Source organism: Microcebus murinus, chromosome 6 (assembly GCF_040939455.1).
Source record: "Microcebus murinus isolate Inina chromosome 6, M.murinus_Inina_mat1.0, whole genome shotgun sequence".
NCBI lineage: Eukaryota > Metazoa > Chordata > Mammalia > Primates > Cheirogaleidae > Microcebus > Microcebus murinus.
The window spans coordinates 73,209,499-73,231,217 of record NC_134109.1 but is presented as its reverse complement, the minus strand read 5'-3'; the positions used below and the strand labels follow the sequence as shown (position 1 = coordinate 73,231,217).

Below are 21,719 nucleotides of genomic sequence, written 5' to 3'. Positions count from 1 at the left end.
CTTTTCTTGACTTCAATTCTTAAGGTAAAGTTAGACTTTCCTTCTCCTCCGTAAAGCGCACCTCTGAGATTAGGGAACACACAACAGGCATATTCAGAAGGAGGGGGAGCGCTCAGAAGACGCCTTAGGGACTTCTAAGGCTTGCCTGCCACTCTCTCCTCTCGGCTCTTCCAACTCCAAATACTCGGCCTTTAGTACGCAGGACCTCCAGTTTCCGGGGTAGAAGTGACGTCTATATCCACGCGCCGGAAGTGGGCTTGCAGAGTGCGAGGAAGTGCGCCGGTGGGTTTGAAACCCGAGTGCGCTTTGGAGTGAGAAGCCGCTGGGCTTTAGAAAGCTGCCGTCGACATGACGGCCCAGGGGAGCCTGGTAGCCAACCGAGGCCGGCGCTTCAAGTGGGCCATTGAGCTGAGCGGGCCTGGAGGAGGCAGCAGGTGAGGCGCCTGGGCGTACGTGGATATCGGAGCCTTCATCCCAGAACTGCCCCAGAGTAACGAAGGGGACCTGAGCCCTTAGGCGCAACTCTTTGAGAAGGATGGGTGGCACACAGTCATCACATGGGGGAGGTAGCGGCTTCTCTGCCTTGGAGGTTTCTGTGCTTAAAGGATGCTTATTTCAGTCCTCCCAATAAGCACAGGACTGACGAACCCACAAGGGGGCTTGTGTATCTGAGCATCTTTATTCCTATGATAGGTAGAGCAGGAAATGTGGGATATGAAGTGTGGAAGCTTGCACCTTTATTTTCTTGGTTTGGTTCTTTAGGGGCCGAAGTGACCGGGGCAGTGGCCAGGGAGATTCACTTTACCCAGTCGGTTACTTGGACAAGCAAGTGCCTGATACCAGTGTGCAAGAGACAGACCGCATCCTAGTGGAGAAGGTACAGAGAGATAAATGTTAATGTAGTCCTCGGACCAGTCCTGACCTACACACCCACTCTCATCTCCCAGGCAGCATTACTGTAGATAACTCTTAACCTGAATATTTGGAAGCTAAACTCCTCTAGATTAGTATTACAGTAGTTTGCATATCCGCTCCAAAAGTGCTTAATAATTTGAACAATAAAAGATGTTTGGAACATAAGGTATAAAAAAGTAGGTTGAAAATGATCTTTTGGTGGGAACCTTTTATATTCTAATTCCCTTACACCACACATCCAGTCAGAATATTTTGTTGGCTTTACCTTCAAAATAGGTCCCAAGTCCTACTGTTTCTTTCTGCCTTCACCTGTCATCCTGATCTAAGCTGCCATCCCTCACTCAGATTTCTGCAGTAGACCAAAAAAAAGTTATTAAATCAATTATTTTGAGGCATACTTTATGTACAATAAACTGTATTCAATTAAAGCATGGTTTCCCAAACTCAGCACTGTTGACATTTGTGGCTGGATGCTTAGTGTTGGGGGACTGTACTGTGCGCTGTAGAATGTTTAGCAGCATCCCTGGACTATACCCATTAGATGCCAATAGTGCCCTTCCCTAGTTGAGACACCAGAAATGTCTCCAGCATTACCAGTGTCTCTCAGGAGGCAAATTGCCCTCAGTTGAGAACCAGCTCAACCATTGATGGGCTTTGACAGTGGTACACCTCCATGAAATCACCACCATCTGGAAAGAGAACATACTTTCCAAATGATTTCTTGTGTCCCTCTTTGCAGCAGACTTGTGACTAGTTTAGCAACTTACTCCCTGTAGTCTATTCCCAGCACAGCACTTAGAATGATCCTAAGCATTTAGAATGATCCAATGTCAGATCATTGCTACTCAAAACTTTTAGTTCCCCATTCATTCAGCATACAAGTCAAAGTCTTTTTAGTGTTCTACATAACTTGGCATTGGTCAGTGCCACTTGCATCTTTGACCTCTTCTACCATTTTCCCCTTTGTTGACCTCACTGTAGTCATAATGGCCTCCTTGCTGCTCCTTAAAGATATCAGACAAACTCTGGTCTCAGGCTTTATTTATTTTTTTTTTTTGAGACAGCGTGTCTCTCTGTTGCCCGGGCTAGAGTGCCTGGCATCAGTCTAGCTCACAGCAACCTCAAACTGCTGGACTCAAGTGATCCTTCTGCCTCAGCCTCCCAAGCACCTGGGACTACAGGCATGCGCCACCATGCCTGGCTAATTTTTTCTATATTTTAAGTTGGCCAATTAATTTCTTTCTATTTTTAGTAGAGACGGGGGTCTCACTCTTGCTCAGGCTGGTTTTGAACTCCTGACCTTGAGCGATCCTCTGTCTCTGCCTCCCAGAGTGCTAGGATTACAGGCGTGAGCCACCATGCCTGACTCGGTTTCAGGCTTTTTGTTCTTCTCTCTTTCTGGAGTGTTCTTTCCCCGATACCTTCATGATTTGCTCACTCATTTCCTTTAGGTCTCTCAAATGTTACTTTCTTAGTGAAGCCTACTCTCATGGCAGTCCCTTTCCTGTTTACCTACTTTATATTTCCCCATATCATCCATATATATGATACAGCTTACTTATTGTTTGTTGTCCATCTGCCTTATCATTTTTGTAAGTTCCATGAGAGCAGGATTTTTTGTTGTTGTTGTTGTTGAGACAGAGTCTCACTCTGTTGCTCCAGCTAGAGTGCCGTGGAGTCAGCCTAGCTCACAGCAACCTCAAACTCCTGGGCTCAAGCAATCCTTCTGCCTCAGCCACCTGAGTAGCTGGGACTACAGGCATGTGCTACCATGCCTGGCTCATTTTTTCTATATTTTTAGTTGGCCACTTAATTTCTTTCTATTTTTAGTAGAGACGGGGGTCTCACTCTTGCTCAGGCTGGTTTTGAACTCCTGACCTTGAGTGATCCTCCTGCCTTGGCCTCCCAGAGTGCTAGGATTACAGGCATGAGCCACCCTGCCCTGTTGAGAGGAGGATTTTATCTGATGTATCCCAAGTGCCCGGAACAGTGCTTGGCACTTTTCACATTTGTTTCCTAGCCTTAATATTACTCAATACTAAATGATCTTTGTTTCATGGAATAGATGTGATTTTCACAATATGAAAATGACAGCCATTATAGATCCTGGAAAAGTATCATCCTATCATTTTTCATCTTGGTACATCAAAGTGTAATATGAGTAATACATGGGAGTAAGCTATTATTAAAATGGCCTGTTTTTTTATATAGCTAGATTTACTTTGTTAATATTTTAAGATTTTTTCCATTTAGATTCATGAGTAATATTGGCCAAAAGTTTATTTTCTCCTAATGTCCTCGTCACGTTTGGTATTTATGAGGCCCCGTGTCATGAGTTGTAGAATGTTCATTTTTTATTGTCTGGAAGAGTTTATGTAAGATTAGCTTTATTTTTTCCTTAAATGTTTAATAGAGTTTGCTAAGGGAAGCCATCTGGGCTTCCTTCAGTTAATTTAACAGAATTTCTTTTGCCATTTTGATAACTCATTTTTTTTTCTAGGAATTTATCCATTTCCTAAAATTTCAAATGTTTTGACATAAAGTTGTTCATAATGTGATCACTTTTAATATCTGCAAGATTTGTAGAGATGTCCCTTTTGTTCATTCCTGACATTGAATATTTGGCTTCTTTTTTTATCAGATTCACCAGTATTGATTTTCTTGATCTTTTCCAAAAAAATGCTTTTGGCTTTAATTTTAATTTCTGCTCTCATTTTTATTTTCAAAATCCTTGGGTTTAATTTGTTCTTTTTCTAGCTTCTTAAAATGGATGCTTAGTTTATTTTTAGTCTTCTAATCTGTGTTTAAGGTTATAGATTTCTCAGAGCTCTAGCTATGTCCCACAAATTTTAATATGTGGTATTTTGCTGTCAGGTAACAATATTTCTATTTTTCATTGTCATTTCTTTGATTCATGAATTAGAGTACATTTGTTAATTCCTAACCATAGGGGATTTTCTAGTTAAATTATTTCTAGCTTAATTGCATTGTAGTCAAATAACATATTTTGTACAATTTGAGTTCTTTGCAATTTATTGACATTTTCTCCATGGCTCAGCAAGTGGTTTTATTATTTCAGCATATTATGAGGGTACAAATTTTAAGGTTTCAAATAATGCCCTTGACCCCCTACCCCCCCCAAGTCTGAGCTTCAAGTGTGACCATCCCCCAGATGGTGCACATCTCACTCATTATGTATGTATATACCCGCCCCCTCCTCCCAGCAAGTAGTTTTTGTAAATACCCTGTGTTTGAAAAGAATGTGAATTCTGCAGTTGTTGGGTGTAATGTTATGTATATGTCAATTAGGTTAAATTTGTTAATGTCATTCACATCTTCTATATCTTGATTCGTCTGTTAGTTCTATTTTTTTTTTCCTGGAACTAAAACATTTCAGTAGTTCTATTAGTTATTGATTGAGGTGTGCTAATCTGCCACTAGGTGGATTTATCTCTTCAACTGTAGGTGGGACAATGATAGATGCAGAAGAAAACAGGGAAATCTTTTAACCAAAATCAGCAGATAAAATGACATCTGGAAAACCTATGGGGAAAAGCACAGCAGATGGTGAGGATGCCTTATCTTTAGTAGGAGAGCGAGCCTTCCTGTGGTAACATGTAGAATGGAAGGAGTGATGAAATTGAGGAGGCAGCTCAGTCAGAAGCAGGGAATTGGTAATTCTTCTGTTTGACTTTAGCATTAGTGATATCATAAATGTAGGACTGAGGGTAGTGATCAGAGGTTAAAATTTTGTGTTTGTTTTAGCGCTGCTGGGACATTGCCTTGGGTCCCCTCAAACAGATTCCCATGAACCTCTTCATCATGTACATGGCAGGCAATACTATCTCCATCTTCCCTACTATGATGGTGTGTATGATGGCCTGGCGACCCATTCAGGCACTTATGGCCATTTCAGCCAGTAAGTATTCTTGAAATGATCCTTAACTTTTAAGAATTAAAAGCAAATTTTTAGGCAGTTTTTGGCTGGAGGGTGTGCAGGGTGGTGGAGGTAATGTTAGTGGCATGGAGGGGGAAATAGTACTTATGGTTTTCTGTTTGCCTTTAATGGTCCTGTTTGCTATCTTACTGTGGGTCTGTCTATATAATGTATTGTTGGTTTAATTTATATTGGGGGAAAAAAAGTTGTTTTTGTTTTAACAACTTCTGTTGCCCCAACAGCTTTCAAAATGTTAGAAAGTTCAAGCCAGAAGTTTCTTCAGGGTTTGGTCTATCTTATTGGGAACCTGATGGGCTTGGCTTTGGCTGTTTACAAGTGCCAGTCCATGGGACTGTTGCCTACACATGCATCAGACTGGTTAGCCTTCATTGAGCCTCCTGAGGTAAGGCAAAGGAAAAGTTGCATTTGGGGCAGTTATAATGTACAATGAATAGCTGACCCATTTGAGGGTGGTGAATTAAGGGTTGGTATTAGAGTTTGTTTTTTTTTTTTGTGACAGAGTCTCACTTTCTTGCCCCGGCTAGAGTGAGTGCCATGGCATCAGCCTAGCTCACAGCAACTTCAAACTCCTGGGCTCAAGCGATCCTTCTGTCTCAGCCTCCCAAGTAGCTGGGACTACAGGCACGCGCCACCATGCCTGGCTAATTTTTTCTTTTTTTTTTTTTTTTTTTGAGACAGAGTCTCGCTTTGTTGTCCAGGCTAGAGTGAGTGCCGTGGCGTCAGGCTAGCTCACAGCAACCTCAAACTCCTGGGCTCGAGCGATCCTTCTGCCTCAGCCTCCCGAGTAGCTGGGACTACAGGCATGCGCCACCATGCCCGGCTAATTTTTTATATACATATCAGTTGGCCAATTAATTTCTTTCTATTTATAGTAGAGACGGGGTCTCGCTCTTGCTCAGGCTGGTTTTGAACTCCTGACCTTGAGCAATCCGCCCGCCTCGGCCTCCCAGAGAGCTAGGATTACAGGCATGAGCCACCACGCCCGGCCTAATTTTTTCTATATTATATTAGTTGGCCAATTAATTTCTTTCTATTTATAGTAGAGACAGGGTCTCGCTCTTGCTCAGGCTGGTTTCGAACTCCTGACCTCGAGCAATCCTCCCGCCTCGGCCTCCCAGAGTGCTAGGATTACAGGCGTGAGCCACCGTGCCCGGCCTAGAGTTTATTAAGAAATAAGAGCAATTAGGAGTTTGGAAATTATTTTTTAAGGATAAGGCAAAATAGATCCTGTGATTAAAGTGTTAAGTAATTGATTCCAGAAGTTATTTTAATACTTACTCACCACTCACTTTACTTTTTCTTCTTTCAGAGAATGGAGTTCAGTGGTGGAGGATTGCTTTTGTGAACCTGAGAAAGCAGCACCTGGTGCCTATGTATTTGGGTCTTATTTATATCCTCCTTTTTTGCCCAGTAGCTCCTCATCATACTCTTAAAATAATCACTCGTGTTGAAAAAAACCAAAAAGGTCTCTTCTTCATGGTGAGGAGATAGATCCTACTAGGAGGACAATGTTCACATTATTACAAACACAAATAAACTGTACCACAACCCCTGACTGAAAATAATGTAGAAAACTTTATTTATGTTTCCAGTACAGAGCAAAACAACAAATAAAACCATAACTCTATGTAAACAAAAGAATGGTTGCTGCTAAATCAAGAACTATAGCAGCATCTCGTTTCAATAAATTAAATAGTTGAGAACAATACTTTAAAAAAAGTTGCACAAGTTTCCCTTAAGTCTACTTTTCTTAATATTTCTTTTCTATTTATACAAGCTGGGACATAAAAATTCCGCTGGAGACACTTGTGGAAGATATGAGAAACTAATGCTGGATTCAGATTATACATGATGAAAAGAAATATAAACCAGTCAAAAAGAGCACATAAATATGCTTACAGTATAATTGTTATTTTAATACCCACAACAGAGGATCTTTAACATGTTTGGGGGAATGAGGATTGGTGGGATCCTTGGGGCCACAGCAATCTGAGGCAATGGAAGATATACAGTGATCTTTCCCCTGCCAAGAGGAACCTGGCACCTGTTAAGAAGATGCTGCAGTTCAAATATCAGCTTTTAAGATAACTATGGAAGGCAGAGGGCCCACAGGAGGAGAACGTGTATTATTATAACCTGCCCTGATAAAGTCATAGGTAAGACTTAAAAGCTGGATCTTACTCAAAAGGCAGGAGGAGGTCTTTCCTTTCTCTTCCCTCTTGAAACACAAAGCCCCTTCCCCTAAGGTGCATTCTCTCTCATCAAGTTTTCAGTATTGCTTTATTTGCAGTGATTAAAAGAGACGAGACACTTTGGAAACAAACAGCATAAGCAACATACATAGACATGAAATGTTCTAGACAGCTTGAGTATAAATCTGGCCTAATCATTTTTCGATGTAACAGTGATTTTGTTTTAGGGATTGAAGTAGTGGCTAGATTAATAGCCACTAATTCCCTTATCCCTTTAAAAGATTTTTACAGAGCTCCAACCACAAACAGCACTTCTAAAACTAACATTATTTTCTGCCCATATTTGTTCTCTATAGAAAAAAAATACATTGTGTTGGCCAGGGGTGTGTGTAGGTATAGGGGAATTCTGGGCAGGCTTTTATAGTATGGGTCTTTAAGATCTTGGGTCCTAGAGGACCTCACCCACTACTGGTATACTCAACTAGGCAATGGAGTGTTGCAGTGGAGTTGTAAACAATGCTTCTACCCTCTGTAGGAAGGAGCAGAAAAAAAGACAAGATCCTATCTGCTTTGCTATCCTAGAGGTTGAAGTATGAGCAAAGGGAATAAATCAAAATGACAATTTCTTAAGCCATATTGAAGGGTTTTCTCTGACCTTAATTTGTGACACATAGGCCAGCTTGCTTCATAGCCTATTTGGGAATCAAAGAAGAACTGCACTATTTGTCATTAATAAAGTGAAATTCAAAAACAACCATGAATACAGTTTCTCTAAATACTTATCCTGTAAAAGAAATGAAGATTCCACATACTTTAAATTACTACTCAGCCACATAGTTTACTTATGCTTGTAAGCCAGATGTTTTCTAATCAGTAAATTGGTAAATAAAAAAGCTGAGCTTGCACAAGTTTTCCTTGGCACATTTTGAGCTTTCTGAAAACAAAACTGAAATAGCAGAAGACCGTTGGTTTGGATAATCTCTTTGTTCAGGGTCAAATGTCTGCAGTCCAAATGAAGAATAAAATTGAAAGAAAAAGGGGAAATGCTCATACTCTGGGCATTAAGTTGAATGCCTTGTCTTAACTATGGCTTTGGAGATGAGGCCACAGGTTTCTCAGTGGAAGAAAAGTTTCTTGAATCAGGCCAATGCCAATCTGTATGCCACTTAGTGAAGTAGGTAAGGAGAGTAGCAGCTCAGTAACTTTGGCACTATGGAAAAATATGGCTCTAGAACTTCCAATTCCATTGCTAGATTCCCCCTTTAAAAGATAGTCCAAAGCTTTTAGGGAAGGACTTTATCCAGTCTTCCTAGTGTTTGTTCCTTATGATTTTTGACCTGTACCTTCTAACTCAGAGGGCAAAAAAAGAAAGAAAGGAGAATCTATGGTCAATGTGCATCATGACCTATATTTTTTAGATAACAGCTTGTGTATGTTTTGTCCATGTTGCATAGAGAACCACACTGTATTTCAGTATATCTTAATAGCTTCTTTTTGGAATTCCCTTAGTTCAGCCATTTGAAAAGAACCTGAAAAAAATAACTTTTACTTTTTAAAAAACATGTTTTCCATGGTACACATAGCCTGTGTTACAACCGCAGAATGGGTTTTGAGTTAAGAGAAACAAACAGGTGAAATATACACTGACGCAGTATAGATACTTAAACCTGGTGTTTTGGGGGACTCTTGTGTTTGGAAAAGAAATAGAGGCTGCAGCCATGTTTCAGGTTTTGTACATTAGTACCCTAATATAAAATTAGAGGAAAGCAGTGGGTACACTAAAGATAATTAGCTAAAAAATGTTTCCAGCTTGGCTTGCCACAGGTTATCTCCATAGGATAATAGGTCCCCATATTCTTAGCCATGAATTCTTCAGCAAGATGAAGCTGTTTCTGGCTGTTACCCCTCTGATGTCATCATTGAACCATGATTTCTGAGACTCATTTCTAATGTTGGATATATACTTGCTTTTTGTCTTCAGTTGAATTTCTAGCATCCCTTTTACCAATTCAGTGATTAGCACAGCTTGTTAATTCTAATTTGCCTTCAGTCAGACATGGCTTTTATTTAAGACTTGACCATTGTTTTGATGTTGCGGGAATATTTGCTGCTTCTGTAAAGACTGCACATCATATGGGAGCAAAGAGCAGATCCATTTGTACTCTTCTGCACAAGGACTTGAGGCTCAGCTCATCTAGATTTCAGTGTGATGTGTGTAGAACACAGGCCTCTAGTTGAGCAGGAGTGGTAGTAAAGAGCTGGCACTTCCATGGAGGATGGAGGCCTTTTAGGGAAGGTGAGGCTAAGCAGAATCATTCAGGAACAGATTATGAATAAATGGTGATCACTTCACTGCCACCACCCCGGACAAGGAGAACTCGCTCTAGTCCCTCGGTGAGCACTTCTAGGAACTCCATATCTTCATAATTTGTCAAGGAGAAAAACAGGCAAAAGAGCATGTATTTACAACCTGGCACCATCATAATCCATTTATCTGATCATAGAGCTATAAAATCAGCATGTGTGTCTTAATTATTACATACTCAGAATTAGAAAAGTCTCAACTTTGGATTTAATTTAACCCTGCGAAGTAATCTAAGGATCTAATTTTTTTTGCATATATAATACAAGACTGTCCCCCATTTGTTAGATATTTTCTAAATGTCACTTTTAAAAATGGGAAAAGGCTGGGCATGGTGGCTTATACTTTTAATCCCAGCTCTTTGGGAAGCCAAGGTGGGTAGATTTTTTGAGACAAGCCTGGGCAACATAGGGAGACCCAATCTCTAGAAAAAATAAACATAAAAAATTAGCCAGGTTTGGTGGCACGTATCTGTCATCCCAGGTACTCAGGAGGCTGAGGCAGGAGGATTGCTTAGGCCTAGAAATTTGAGGCTGCCGTGAGCTATGATCATGCCACCTCTACTCCAGCTTATGTGACAGAGAGACTGTTTCAAAAAAAAGGAAAAGGTGGGGAGAAGCCACAAGTAATATGTTATTCTAAATGATAAAATATGACAAAAATGCCAAAAAATAATAAGAAAAAGCCACAATAGGGCAGCTTTTAAGATTACTAGAGAGAACCCAAGTAATTTCTAAGTGAAACTGTTCAAGTCAGATTATTCTGTCAGTTCATTTTTTATTTTTTTGGTAGAGATGGGATCTTGCTATGTTGCCCATGCTGGTTCAAACTCCAGGCCCCAAGTGATCCTCCCACCTTGGTCTCCAAAAGTACTAGGATTAAAAAAAAAACAAAAAACAAAAACAAAAGTACTAGGATTGCAGGTGTGAGCCACCATGCCCAGCCCATTCTTTCTGTTTTTTTTTAACTTTTCATAAATGCAACTAGTAGGAATGGGCCAGTCTATGTCATTCAGTGCTGAAAGGTTCCCATAAAAACAATCCTGGGATGAGGGTATGAAGAATAATCCCCATCTCTTTTTTCCACCTTAGTTAAGGGAGGCTCTACCTCAGCTGCTTCTCCCCTAATTCCATCTAAAAAAAAGAGGCTTTGCAAAGTAGGTAGAGCCCAAAAGGAAGAAAAAATGTGGATATTCTGTCTCTAGGACTGTCAGGGTTTTATACACTGAAAATAAAATATATATCCAGTGTATAGAATACATATATACATATATATATTATTTTATGTATATATATATATTTTGTAGGGACTAGATTGCTATGTTGCCCAGGCTGGTCTTGAACTCCTGGTCTCTCAAATGATCCTCCCTCCTTGGCCTTCCAAAGTGCTAGGATTACAGGTATTAGCCACTGTACCTGCCTGGCCTTGTCTTTTTTTTTAATACTTTTTATTTTGAAATTATTATAGATTCACAGGAAGTTTCAAATAAAATACAAAGAGGTCCTGTGTGCCTTCTCCTAGTTTCCCCCAATGGTTACATCTCATGTACAATATTAGAACCAGAAAAATGACATTGGTACAATGTGTGTACATATGTGTGTACAATGTGTGTACATTCAATGTCATTGTATCATATGTGTAGATCCATGTAACTGTCCATGTCATCAAGATACAGAACTAGTCTATCACCACAAAGATCTCCATCCTACCATTGATACTTCCTTATTGTTACTATTTAATATTATACACTGAATTAGACATCCTGTTGCAAATATACCACCTAAAAAGTCTTTTAGGGTTCAGAGAGAATATATTACACCTCCAACTCCCTCAAAAGAGATTAATCTCACGACTTTTGTAAGAATCCTTGCCTAAGACTTTTAAGTCTTCCTTCCTCAAAGAGGGAAATGGGGGTATAAAGATTTTTTTTTTTTTTTTAAAGAGACAGGGTCTCACTCTGTCATCCAGGGTGGAACTTTTGGGCTCCAGCAATCCTTCTACCTCAGTCTCCTAAGTAGCTAGGGCTACAGGTATGTGCCACCACACCTGGCTAATTTTCAGATTTTTTTGTAGAGATGGGGGTCTTACTATGTTGCCCACGCTGGTCTTGAACTTCAAGCCTAAAGCAGTCCTCCTATGTTAGTCTCCCAAAGTGCTGGGATTATAGGTGTGCGCCACTGCACTTGGCCTGACAATGACTTTTATAGTCACCTAGTTATCTCATCTAAGAAAGAGACTAAGAAGATTTTCCCTACTGGGTGCTCCACTCTTAAAAAGGATACAGTTTTCATCACCCTCAGGGTTTCTGGGTGGTCCTGGCATATTCAACAAAACCAACTTTGCTTCATGGGACTTGTTTACTATAACCTCATTGAGCTTCACGGCTGTATGCATCCGCCTCACATTGGACTGGTCCCTGGGTGGGGAAGAAACAAACAGAGGTAGGTAAGGCAAAGAGAAAAAATACTGACAAGTTATATAGTCAATATTTAACACTTGAGATCCAGAGCTTTTTTACTTGACTATAGGTAATGTGATAAAATTATTTCTTTATGATAATATCCTGGGTTTTTTCATTCTACACTTGCTTATTTTATATTAATACTAGGAACACAGTATGGAGGTGAACTATGTGGAGAGAAAGGATGCTTAATTTATGTACAATGTTAATTGAGAGCAAATATGCATAGGCAAACAAAGAGATGACTAGATTTAGGGTAAAATGAAGAACAGACTCTGTCTTGTGTGTCCAGGCAAAGCCACATCTGTACCATTGACTAGGTTATTATATTATCTGATAAGCTTGTTAAGTAGGAAAACTTACGGACGCATGTTAAGCAGGTCCTGGAATCCTTCCATCGACTTGGCTTTTTGCCCCCGGGATGCCATGTACTTGTCCTTTGTCCAAGTCATGTGTACCTTCTCCTGATAAGTTTCTGTCTCTTCATCCTCATCCGAGCCAATGCTGGTCAATCTTAGCATTGAGTTCCGGTCTTTCACCAACTGTGCCTAAGAAAGGTCCAACATAGTTATCCTACCTAATTTTCTCTCATGCTTCATCTTCAATTATTTTGAAACAATAATGGAGTTATAGTGCAATAACTGATAAAGTGAGAAGGAAAGAATTTGTTATCCTGTGAAAATAATACAGTATCATCCCTTTGGCTGATGGACTACATAGGGCCAGGATTAGGTCGATGCAGTGAGGTCTCACCTCTCTGTCCCGCTCTGTTTTGGAAAGTCGCATGTGCCGGAGCATCTGGGACCTTTGCTCCATCATCAGAGTACGCTCGTAAGTGTAAGCTGATATGTCACTGTCATGCTGCCACAGGTATCACACAAAATGGGCAAAAAGCACAAAGGAGAAAGTAAGATGAACTATACATTGTTATTTCCACTCACTAAATTAAACCAGAGAAAGTATGACAATTATAAACCTGAGTTTGACCCCTATTTTGGTCATTGAGCTACATAAACATTTTTTCCTATAGATAAAATCTTAAAGTTCTAAGAGTCTTTTCCATTATCTAGCCATTATGTATGCTGCCTTGAAATACAAAATGCAAACTATTATCTCTCCCTCTTTTTTTTTGTTAAATACTGCTTGGTTATTAAAAAAAAAAAAAAGAGCCATGTGTGATTTCAAGCATGAATGTACAAATTAAAAATTAATAGAACTATATTAAGCAGATAAGAATCTAGCAGAAATATAAGGGCTGTGTAATAAACACAAACAAGAAAGCAAAAACAAAAACATACCAAACACATATCACATACACATTCTACTTAGGTCAAAACATTAGAGTCCCCCCGCCCCCTGCACTGGGTGATTAATTCACATTTATAGCCAAACAATTTCCCAAATCAGAAAAGGTTCAAAAAAGACAGGGTGGGGATAGGGGTGGGAGATGTGGGAATGGTGGTTTCTTCTATCTTAAACTCAGCTCTCTCACCATCTCCACCACTTCCACCTCTGCCTCAATACGCAGGTGGTACAGGAAGGTGGCTAGGTCCTTCTTCATCTGGATACTGTTGTCTTCTAGTTGGGCTACTGTGAAGATCCGTATGCTACACTTTCGCCACACCTGAGTGCAGAGACACATGGAAAATTAGATGCAAGAGGGCAAAAAAGAGTTATTTCCTAAAACATGAGGCATTACTGCCTAGAGCAACCTTACTAACAGTATGAGGGTATTTGTCCTTTGCTTCCTATTTGCTATGTGATTATACTAGGACAAAAGACTAACTAAACAAACACATTTCAACACAGTTTTAGGGAAGTTCTTAATTTCATAACAATAAAAAACTAGCAAGCAAAAAAATGGCTTGTGATGTCTTTTTTTTTTTTTTTTGAGACAGAGTCTCACTTTGTTGTCCAGGCTAGAGTGAGTGCCATGGCATCAGCCTAGCTCACAGCAACCTCAAACTCCTGGGCTCAAGTGATCCTTCTGCCTCAGCCTCCCAAGTAGCTATGACTACAGGCATGCGCCACCATGCCCAGCTAATTATATATATACTTTTTTTGTTTTGTTTTTTAGTTGGCCAATTAATTTCTTTCTATTTATAGTAGAGACAGGGTCTCCCTCTTGGTCAGGCTGGTTTTAAACTCCTGACCTTGAGCGATCCACCCGCCTCGGCCTCCCAGAGTGCTAGGATTACAGGCATGAGCCACCGCGCCTGGCCACCAGGTATAATATTTACTATTTTAAATTTTAGTTTCATTAGTTTTACCAAAGTATGAGCATATGTGTGTATGAAATACACACACACATACTTTAAGTTTCTAGTATTTTTTTCTTTTCAAAGATGTGTTCACTTCTTATTCTTTTTCCCCAAGGGCTCATATGGAACTTTATTTATTTGCTTAATTTTACTTGGAGATGGGTAGGTATTAAATACAAACACAACTATTTCTCATAAGGTTGAAAATGGGAGAGTCAGGAATAATCCCCAATCCCTGATTCTAAGCCCCAACACTACATAATCAAAGAGGAAGACTTTGTTTAGTGAATCAGGACAGCAGGAAGAAAGACTTTTTGGAAAAGTTGTCTGAAATACCTTGTGCTGTTTCAGTAGGAATGGTAAGAGCATGAGCATCCCCCCATCATGCACAATCCACCACACATCAATGTTGCCCTCAGAAAATGGCTCCACATTGCTGGGAAAGAAGGAGACGTTTTTAGCCACCAGCAGAGCGAGATGGGCAGCAGTTGTCACTCGAACTGTGCCTAGGGGTATAAAAATAGAGAATCAGAATAAGCAGAGAAGAATTCTTAGGCTTGTCTTGCTTTTACACCATGTCAGGAAAGTAAGGATAATGCTCTTTTTATACTTCTTTGAGCAAGGTATTCTATTTACATAGTAAGTTATAACTCATTAAGTAACAAAAAAAATCATCAAGAAAAATCTGAATAGTTAAAAGAATTAGATTGAGAACCATGGTTTATGTTACTGGATACATTCTGATTACTACATTTCTAAGGGGGGTGAATATGTGAATTGGGAGATTTTGATGCTAAAGAACAATCCTTCCAATTCCTGTGAGAATATCGATGTGGGAAATCACAGATACAAACATGGCCATTTTGGAGATGATTCCTAGTACAAAACTTGACAGAGATAAACAATTCATGAACATCATGTAAACCTGGAGGGGGTAGGTAGAATCTAGTTATCACTACTAGTTTTTAGGTGGCCTTATAAGACTATCTTTCAGCAATGGCACAGTCTCTTACTTTAGGAGGCTAGTGGGTGACAGACATTTAATTATATCCCCTATTTGGGCCCTCGGGTTTGTACAAGAAATGATTTGTACCAATAAATGTCTTCCAAGCTCGAGCATCTTCACTTTGCCGCCAGCCGTTAGGCCAGCCCATCACCACCGTGTTGTGCTTCATGCCCCCAAGGCCACATGACTGGATGAGGTGGGAAATGCCCTCTCGCAGCTTGGCAGCCACCACCAGCTGGCAGAATCCTTTTACCTTCTCTGCCTCCATGAGGTGCTTTATGGTCTGAAAGAGACACAGGACCTCAACACCAAATTGCTTTACCTTGGACCTTTTAACCCATTAATCCTTCTCCCTGTTATATTCCCCTCCTTTTTCTAAACTTGGCATAAGATTGTATCTCCTATAGAGAACTCCAAAAAGTTAAAATTATCTGATGACATTTCATGATCCTTTGTCTTTTTCACTAAGTGCTTACTTTATATTTTTACAGCTATTGCTAGTTGTCTACATGTAGTTTTGCTGCCTTTTCCTTTATTCTGCTTTTCTTCCTTTGTAATATATCAAAAAATTGAGAATGGTGATCTCTACATGGTGGATATTCAGCATTCTTTCTCAATTGACCATGATGATTCACTCATTTGAACACAATCCCCTTCCTGCCTCAGCTCCAGCATGCCCTGACTTATCTTACTAGAAACTCAAGCTGATGATTCAGTTTCACTTTAGAATTTTCTCAGAAATATTTTCTTCTTCTTTTTCTTTTTTTGAGATGAGGTCTTGCTCTGTTACCCAGGCTAGAATGCAGTGGCCTCAACACAGCTCAATTCAAATTCCTGGGCTCAAGTGATCCTCTTGCCTCAGCCTCCCAAGTAGGACTACAGGCAGATATGCACCACTATGCCCAGCTACTTCTTTTATTTTTTGTAGAGACAGACACTCACTTTGTTGCTCAGGCTGGTCTTGAACTGCTGGGTGCAAGTAATCCTCCTGCCTGGGCCTCCCAAAGTTCTAGGATTATAGGTGTGAGCCACCACACCTGACCCTAGGTATGTTTTCTTTTTTGCTTCTCCTTTTTTGACATTTTAATGGTGATTATTGATGACACTTGTATTTGCTTTACTATTCTTTTATTTAGTCAAGCCAATTTGGAGATAATATCCCATCTACTCTTACTGCATCCTATTGGTGGAAAAGGCATAATGGCATAATGGTGTGGAAAATGGAACTATTTTCTCAAAAGCACAGATTAAGTCAGTGATATGGCTAGGATAAAAATCAGTCTCTCTTAATTTACAACCTTGTGTATTTTTTTTTTAAACAGGGTCTTGTTTTGTCACACAGGCTGGAGTATAGTAGCCTCATCATAGCTCACTGCAACCTTGAACTCCTCGACTCAAGTGATCCTCCTGTCTCAACCTCCAGAGTAGCTGGGTCTACAGGTGTGCACCACCACATTTGGCTAATTGTTCTGTGTTTTGTAGAGGCAGGGACTTGCTCTTGCTCAGGCTGGTCTTGAATTCCTGGCTTCAAGCTATCCTCCCACCTTGCTCTCCGAAAGTGCTAGGATTACAAGAGTGAGCCCTTATGTCCTGCCATAATCTTGTGTACTTTTTATTAATTATTACCATCATCCTGGACTAATGTTTCTTAGCATTTCTAGTTTTTAGGATTTCAAAGCATTCCAAAATGAAATCTGGTAAAACTTCTGAAATTCAATTGAATACTTATCTAAACAATAACATTAGTTCTATCATTTATAATAAGTATTAGAGTGAAAACTAATTCTTTCTTAAGGTAGAACTTTAATGTTCAGTACAGCTAATTAGAAATAGCAAAGGAATCCTGCTCATGATACCATATAGATTAGCAAAGGGGAAGAAAAGTTGTTCACTGCTCCTTACTGTCACAAGATTGAGAGAAACCCTCTAAGAGATAGATTTATTTACATGACTTCTCTCAGTGCTCAGATCAGTGTTTGCAATCTATCTGGAAATAATGTTTAGCTTTAATACTTTTACAACTTAGTATTGCTTTAAATGAGAAGATAGAATTAGTGACTAACTTCTGGCTCATATTATTTGGGAGAAAATGACTGTTTAAAAGTCAGCATTAATAAAATAACAATATCCTCTGAAAAAAAAATAAAAAAAAAAAGAAAAAGAAAAAAGAAAAGTCAGCATTAAGCAGGAAACCTCCTCGATCGTAAAGGAATGAGATTAACTTAGAAGACTGAGGTCTTACTATTTAACATTGCAAAGCTATAAGCTAAGGTCCAAAAGTCTTGATTCTTACCTGCTCAGCAGCTAAGGCTTCACCATAGTTCTCTAGGAAGTTCCCCACGATGACAGAGCCCACAATAGTGAGACCCTTTCCTGCTTTGAGCTGTGAGGCAAAGGTGAGGAGGCGAGGATGCTTGACGTGTAAGTCTTCATCCAGTTTCAGTAGTACAAGCAACTGAGGCCTGTGAAGAGGTTGGTGGGGAGTGGAGAGCAAACAGCACTTTGGGTTTGGGGAAGAGAATGACAAATTCCACCTTTTAATTCAGGAAATCTGTATAAAACATATAATTTGATAGAAGGAAGGGACCAGAGGAAATGATAGGATGAGAGTACTGGGTTATTCTGAATGCTCCCAGCATTATCTCAAGTTGGTCAGTCTTCAAGAAAGAGTAAAAAATGGTAGAAATCTAGATCATAAATCACACGAAGAAAAGGGAATAAGGAAATCAAAGATTTTAAATAGTCCAGTACAGGTCCACTGTACAAATCCCTTCAGCCACATGATTTCCTTATCTTATAATCAACAGAGCACACATTTTTTGTGTGTTAATTATGTGCCAAACACCACGAGTGTTGATTTCTTTACCTCCAGTTTTTAGTGTGTGGTGGTCCTTCCTCCAGCCGAAGCAAAGCAAACCGGGCTGCACTGAGGGACAGCCCTCGAATACCATCACCCCATTCTTTCTCAGCTCTGGGAGAAAAAGGAGAAAAGGGCAGAGATAGATTTAAACTACAATAAAGATAATTTTAAAAAATAAAAGTTTATTTTTTCTGAATCTAAAAGTAACATACACAGGTAGAAGATTAAAACTCAGATTAATGATTTATATAATGCTCTTTCACACACTGTTTGCAGATCAACACCACCCTGTACCAACAGACTGCATTGCATGAATAGTTCAGAATAAAGCTCGAAAGGGTCATTTACTTGATACTTCTATGGAACAGTTCAAAAGCAATAATGTAAAATAGCAATTTGGATTAGAAAATTAGTACAGACCCAGAGTTTATTTTGAAACAAGGAGAAAGTACAATTCAATGTAATCTTCTGAATCAGAATGTTATTTATTCCTCATTTGTGGAAGCTGTTAGTGAGGTCTTAATTGTTAAAGTTATTTTCTAATCTCTTTTTCATTTCAGTCAATTCCTTGACCGAAGAAACCAGCAAAAATATTTTTATTTGTGTTATATTTTGTTTAGTGCTGATCTTATTATTTGGATATGTCCTTTTAGTTGTTTTTCACTGATCCATTCATACTTTCTCAACAGGTTTCCCTTGTGATGAAAAGCTTGCATCTATAAGATCGTTAAGAGAATTAGGGGTACAAAATTTAGTTATGAACATATGAAGTTCCCTAGGTCCTTAACATAATTTTCATTGAGCTGGCCCTAACACCAAACTAGTCTTGCTACATTTTGCAGAGATCAAGGTCAAATCCACACTCACCCTTGGTACTCAATGTATTTGTAGATCATACCAGCTATTACCATAGCTACAATGGCGTAATACCAGGAAGAAATGAACATCAGAGCCAGACAAATACTCATTCCCATGAAAGAGAGGGTCCTAGAAAATTAAAAAACACATATACAAAAAAATATCTTTTTAAGCAGCTGAAAAAGAAGCCTGTGCTAGAGGTGCTTCTCAAACTATCTGTGATAAGGGATTATTTTTTAACATTTTCAATCTGTTACAGAGAGAACTTTTGTAAAATGCAATAAAAATGAATTATGAGAAAAATTATCACATGCCTGGATGCTATGGCAATGTCAAATTGCTATAAAAGTTTTTAAATGCTTACTCTCAACTCTACAGGTGTCTTTTCATGGACTAGCAATTGTCAGTAGATGTTCACTGAGCCCCAAACTAGGTTTTGCACTAGAAAATGTTTCCTATTACTGAAAAAACAGATGAACAGGACACTATGTAGTTATGAGGACAATTAATACTTGGAAAAGCAGGGACGGAATACGCAGTTAGAAATGTTAATAACTCTATAATCTTTTTAAAATTTTCATGTAAATATTCCTAAAATTTTTATGAATATTTGCAGAATCCACTGAGAAAAATTTACCATTAGTTTCCTGACTATACATAAGAGAAACTTGGCAGACAGTAATGAAATGCTTATTTTGGTCAAATAAATCAGGTAGAAAATACATTTACTGAAGTTTTTTCCATGTAAAGAATGAACTTCCTAGATCTATGATGAATTTTAAAGAATGAATAAGAGAGGTGTTAATCTGGAGAAAATTAGGATCTAATGAAAATATAGGGTGGTAAAGAGAAACATAAAAAATTAATAGAAGCAAAATAGCAACACAAAAAAATTATTCATGATGAACGTTTTTTGTTTTTGAGACACAGTCTCATTCTGTTGCTCGGGCTAGAGTGCCATGGCATCAGCCTAGGTCACAGCAACCTGAAACTCCTGGGCTCAGGAGATCTTCCTACCTCAGCCTCCTGAGTAGCTGGACTACAGATATGTGCCACCATGCCCAGCTAATTTTTTTTTCTATATATTTTTAGTTGGCCAATTAATTTCTTTCTATTTGTAGTAGAGACAGGGTCTCACTCTTGCTCAGGCTGGTCTCGAACTCCTGACCTCGAGCCATCCGCCCACCTTGGCCTCCCAGAGTGCTAGGATTACAGGTGTGAGCCACCATGCCCGGCTGTAATGAACTTTTAACTAGAGTTAAAGCTAGAAAGAGGACCAGAGGCATTAAAATCAGTGGAAGATCTAAATTTTTGCCCAATAAAGATCACATCACTGTCCACCATTGGTAAGTGAAGCCAGAAAGGAATCAAGGAGAAAGTTAGCAAAAAGAAATGTAGCAACCAGTACATATAGGATATAATTTTATTTTTATTTTTTTCTAGCTGCTTCTTTTAATGATGACTGAAATGAAAGATGAGCTATCTTTCTCTGGGCATTTATTTAGTAAATAGCTGGTGATTGGAGTCCCATCCAGATGTGGTTATTTTTGTTATATAATAAATGTCCTTTTATGGTTCTTCTCTGGAATTTGTAATAAAAAGTGATTTGTTTGAAAATGGCTCATTTTTCACTACAGGTAAATAATTAACTAAATTAGTAAACACATTTGAAAGTATAACCAATCAGAAACATCCTATAGAAAGTGTGAGCTAGCTTTGTCATTCCCTCCTTGATAAGGAATTTTAGCAAGTGTTCTGTGGACAGGGAAGATTAGTATGGGTCTCAGCTCCTCTCTTTGCTTAGCTTTCCACTTCCTCTATGTTTAGTAAAGTAAGAAATTTAAAGTATAAACCTGCCATTTCTCTTTTTTTATTTTGGAATGGGAGTAGTCCAGATTAAACCCAAATGGGATTACCATTTACTGGCCAGGCACCTATGTGGAATCAGGGAGAATGTTTCTGGGAAATTTCTAGTGGGTGATATTTCTCTTTCTTTTTATTTTAATGCTTCAATTATTTTATTATTTTTTTTAAATTCAGGAATTTCAAAACATTAAGGAGATACAAAAATTTTTGCTACATGGATACACTCTACAATGCTGCAGTCAGGGCTTTCAGCATGCCCACCACCAGGACAGTGTTCATTGTACCTTGACAGGTAAGTTTTTATCCTTCACCCCACTCCTACCCTCCCCATATAGGACATAATTAAAGAACACTTAACTATGAGAGAAAAGTGATGCGAAAGAAATGGGAAGGTAGCTAAAATAACTCTGATGGATCCTTCAGGGCTGAAGAGACTCAACCACAACAACACCAACAGCTACATTTCATTGGGAGCTTTACTATGTACCAGGTACCATGCTAAGCACTTTAGATTTACTAGTCCCATTTTACAAATGAGTAAAATGAAATGTTACATGATTATATGCTCTGCTGAAGGTTACACAGCTAGGAAACAGTAGAGCTGAGATATGAACTTGGGTCACCTGATCCCACAGCCCTAAGTGAGAAATGGGAAAATTGATATGCAAACGGAAGCTTGTTTTAACCTGAAGAATGTAGCAGTCTAGAAATATTTATTTTGTAGTTTTGATCTTTATTCTCAGTGGATAAGTTTTTTTTAATTAATTAATTTATTTTTTAAATTTTTCCAGCATATTATGGGGGTACAAATGTTGAGGTTACATATATTTCCCTCGACCCCCTCCCTTAGTGGATAAGTTATTATAAAGTGATATAGGAAAAATGGGATAGGAGGACGGGGATTCAGATGAGAATTTTAAGTTGAAACAGACAGTATGGAATGAGTTGCCAAGAAAAAAAAAATGTATCAGGAACCCAAA

At 39.0% G+C, this 21,719-nt stretch overlaps 2 protein-coding genes across 5 annotated transcripts in view; one reads left to right on the top strand and one right to left on the bottom strand.

Annotated features, from left to right (window-relative positions):
* The first annotated feature begins 230 nt into the window (after positions 1 to 230).
* On the top strand, positions 231 to 6,592 carry EMC4 (ER membrane protein complex subunit 4). 2 transcript variants are annotated; one of them, XM_012742870.2, is made up of 5 exons: positions 237 to 434; positions 763 to 877; positions 4,681 to 4,834; positions 5,095 to 5,255; positions 6,183 to 6,438. In XM_012742870.2, exons 1-5 carry the CDS (start codon positions 349 to 351, stop codon positions 6,216 to 6,218), a joined length of 552 nt encoding a protein of 183 aa, XP_012598324.1. In that variant the 5' UTR covers positions 237 to 348; the 3' UTR covers positions 6,219 to 6,438. The 2 variants fall into 2 exon arrangements, with proteins under 2 accessions (XP_075860340.1, XP_012598324.1); XM_076004225.1 differs by lacking the exon at positions 5,095 to 5,255 and having other exon boundaries at positions 231 to 434; positions 6,183 to 6,592.
* The window catches only part of SLC12A6 (solute carrier family 12 member 6), a 96,432-nt gene continuing 81,138 nt past the window's right edge, over positions 6,426 to 21,719 (bottom strand). For all 3 annotated transcript variants that reach the window (XM_076004223.1, XM_076004222.1, XM_076004224.1), the window contains 10 exons: positions 18,883 to 19,002; positions 18,022 to 18,126; positions 17,449 to 17,617; positions 15,243 to 15,438; positions 14,486 to 14,655; positions 13,381 to 13,512; positions 12,642 to 12,749; positions 12,252 to 12,436; positions 11,710 to 11,843; positions 6,426 to 9,484 (listed from right to left, as the gene is read on the bottom strand). In XM_076004223.1, the coding sequence (XP_075860338.1) occupies positions 9,393 to 9,484; positions 11,710 to 11,843; positions 12,252 to 12,436; positions 12,642 to 12,749; positions 13,381 to 13,512; positions 14,486 to 14,655; positions 15,243 to 15,438; positions 17,449 to 17,617; positions 18,022 to 18,126; positions 18,883 to 19,002 (1,411 nt within the window). In that variant the 3' untranslated portion in view covers positions 6,426 to 9,392. The remainder of the gene's footprint in view (positions 9,485 to 11,709; positions 11,844 to 12,251; positions 12,437 to 12,641; positions 12,750 to 13,380; positions 13,513 to 14,485; positions 14,656 to 15,242; positions 15,439 to 17,448; positions 17,618 to 18,021; positions 18,127 to 18,882; positions 19,003 to 21,719) is intronic.

Bases quoted from the DNA above. Each gene is read 5' to 3' on its own strand.
- EMC4 (XM_012742870.2), top strand. From the start codon at position 349: ATGACGGCCCAGGGGAGCCTGGTAGCCAACCGAGGCCGGCGCTTCAAG. The intron at 4,835-5,094 runs GTAAGTATTCTT...TTGCCCCAACAG, and splicing joins ACTTATGGCCATTTCAGCCA to CTTTCAAAATGTTAGAAAGT. The intron at 5,256-6,182 runs GTAAGGCAAAGG...TTCTTCTTTCAG, and splicing joins CCTTCATTGAGCCTCCTGAG to AGAATGGAGTTCAGTGGTGG.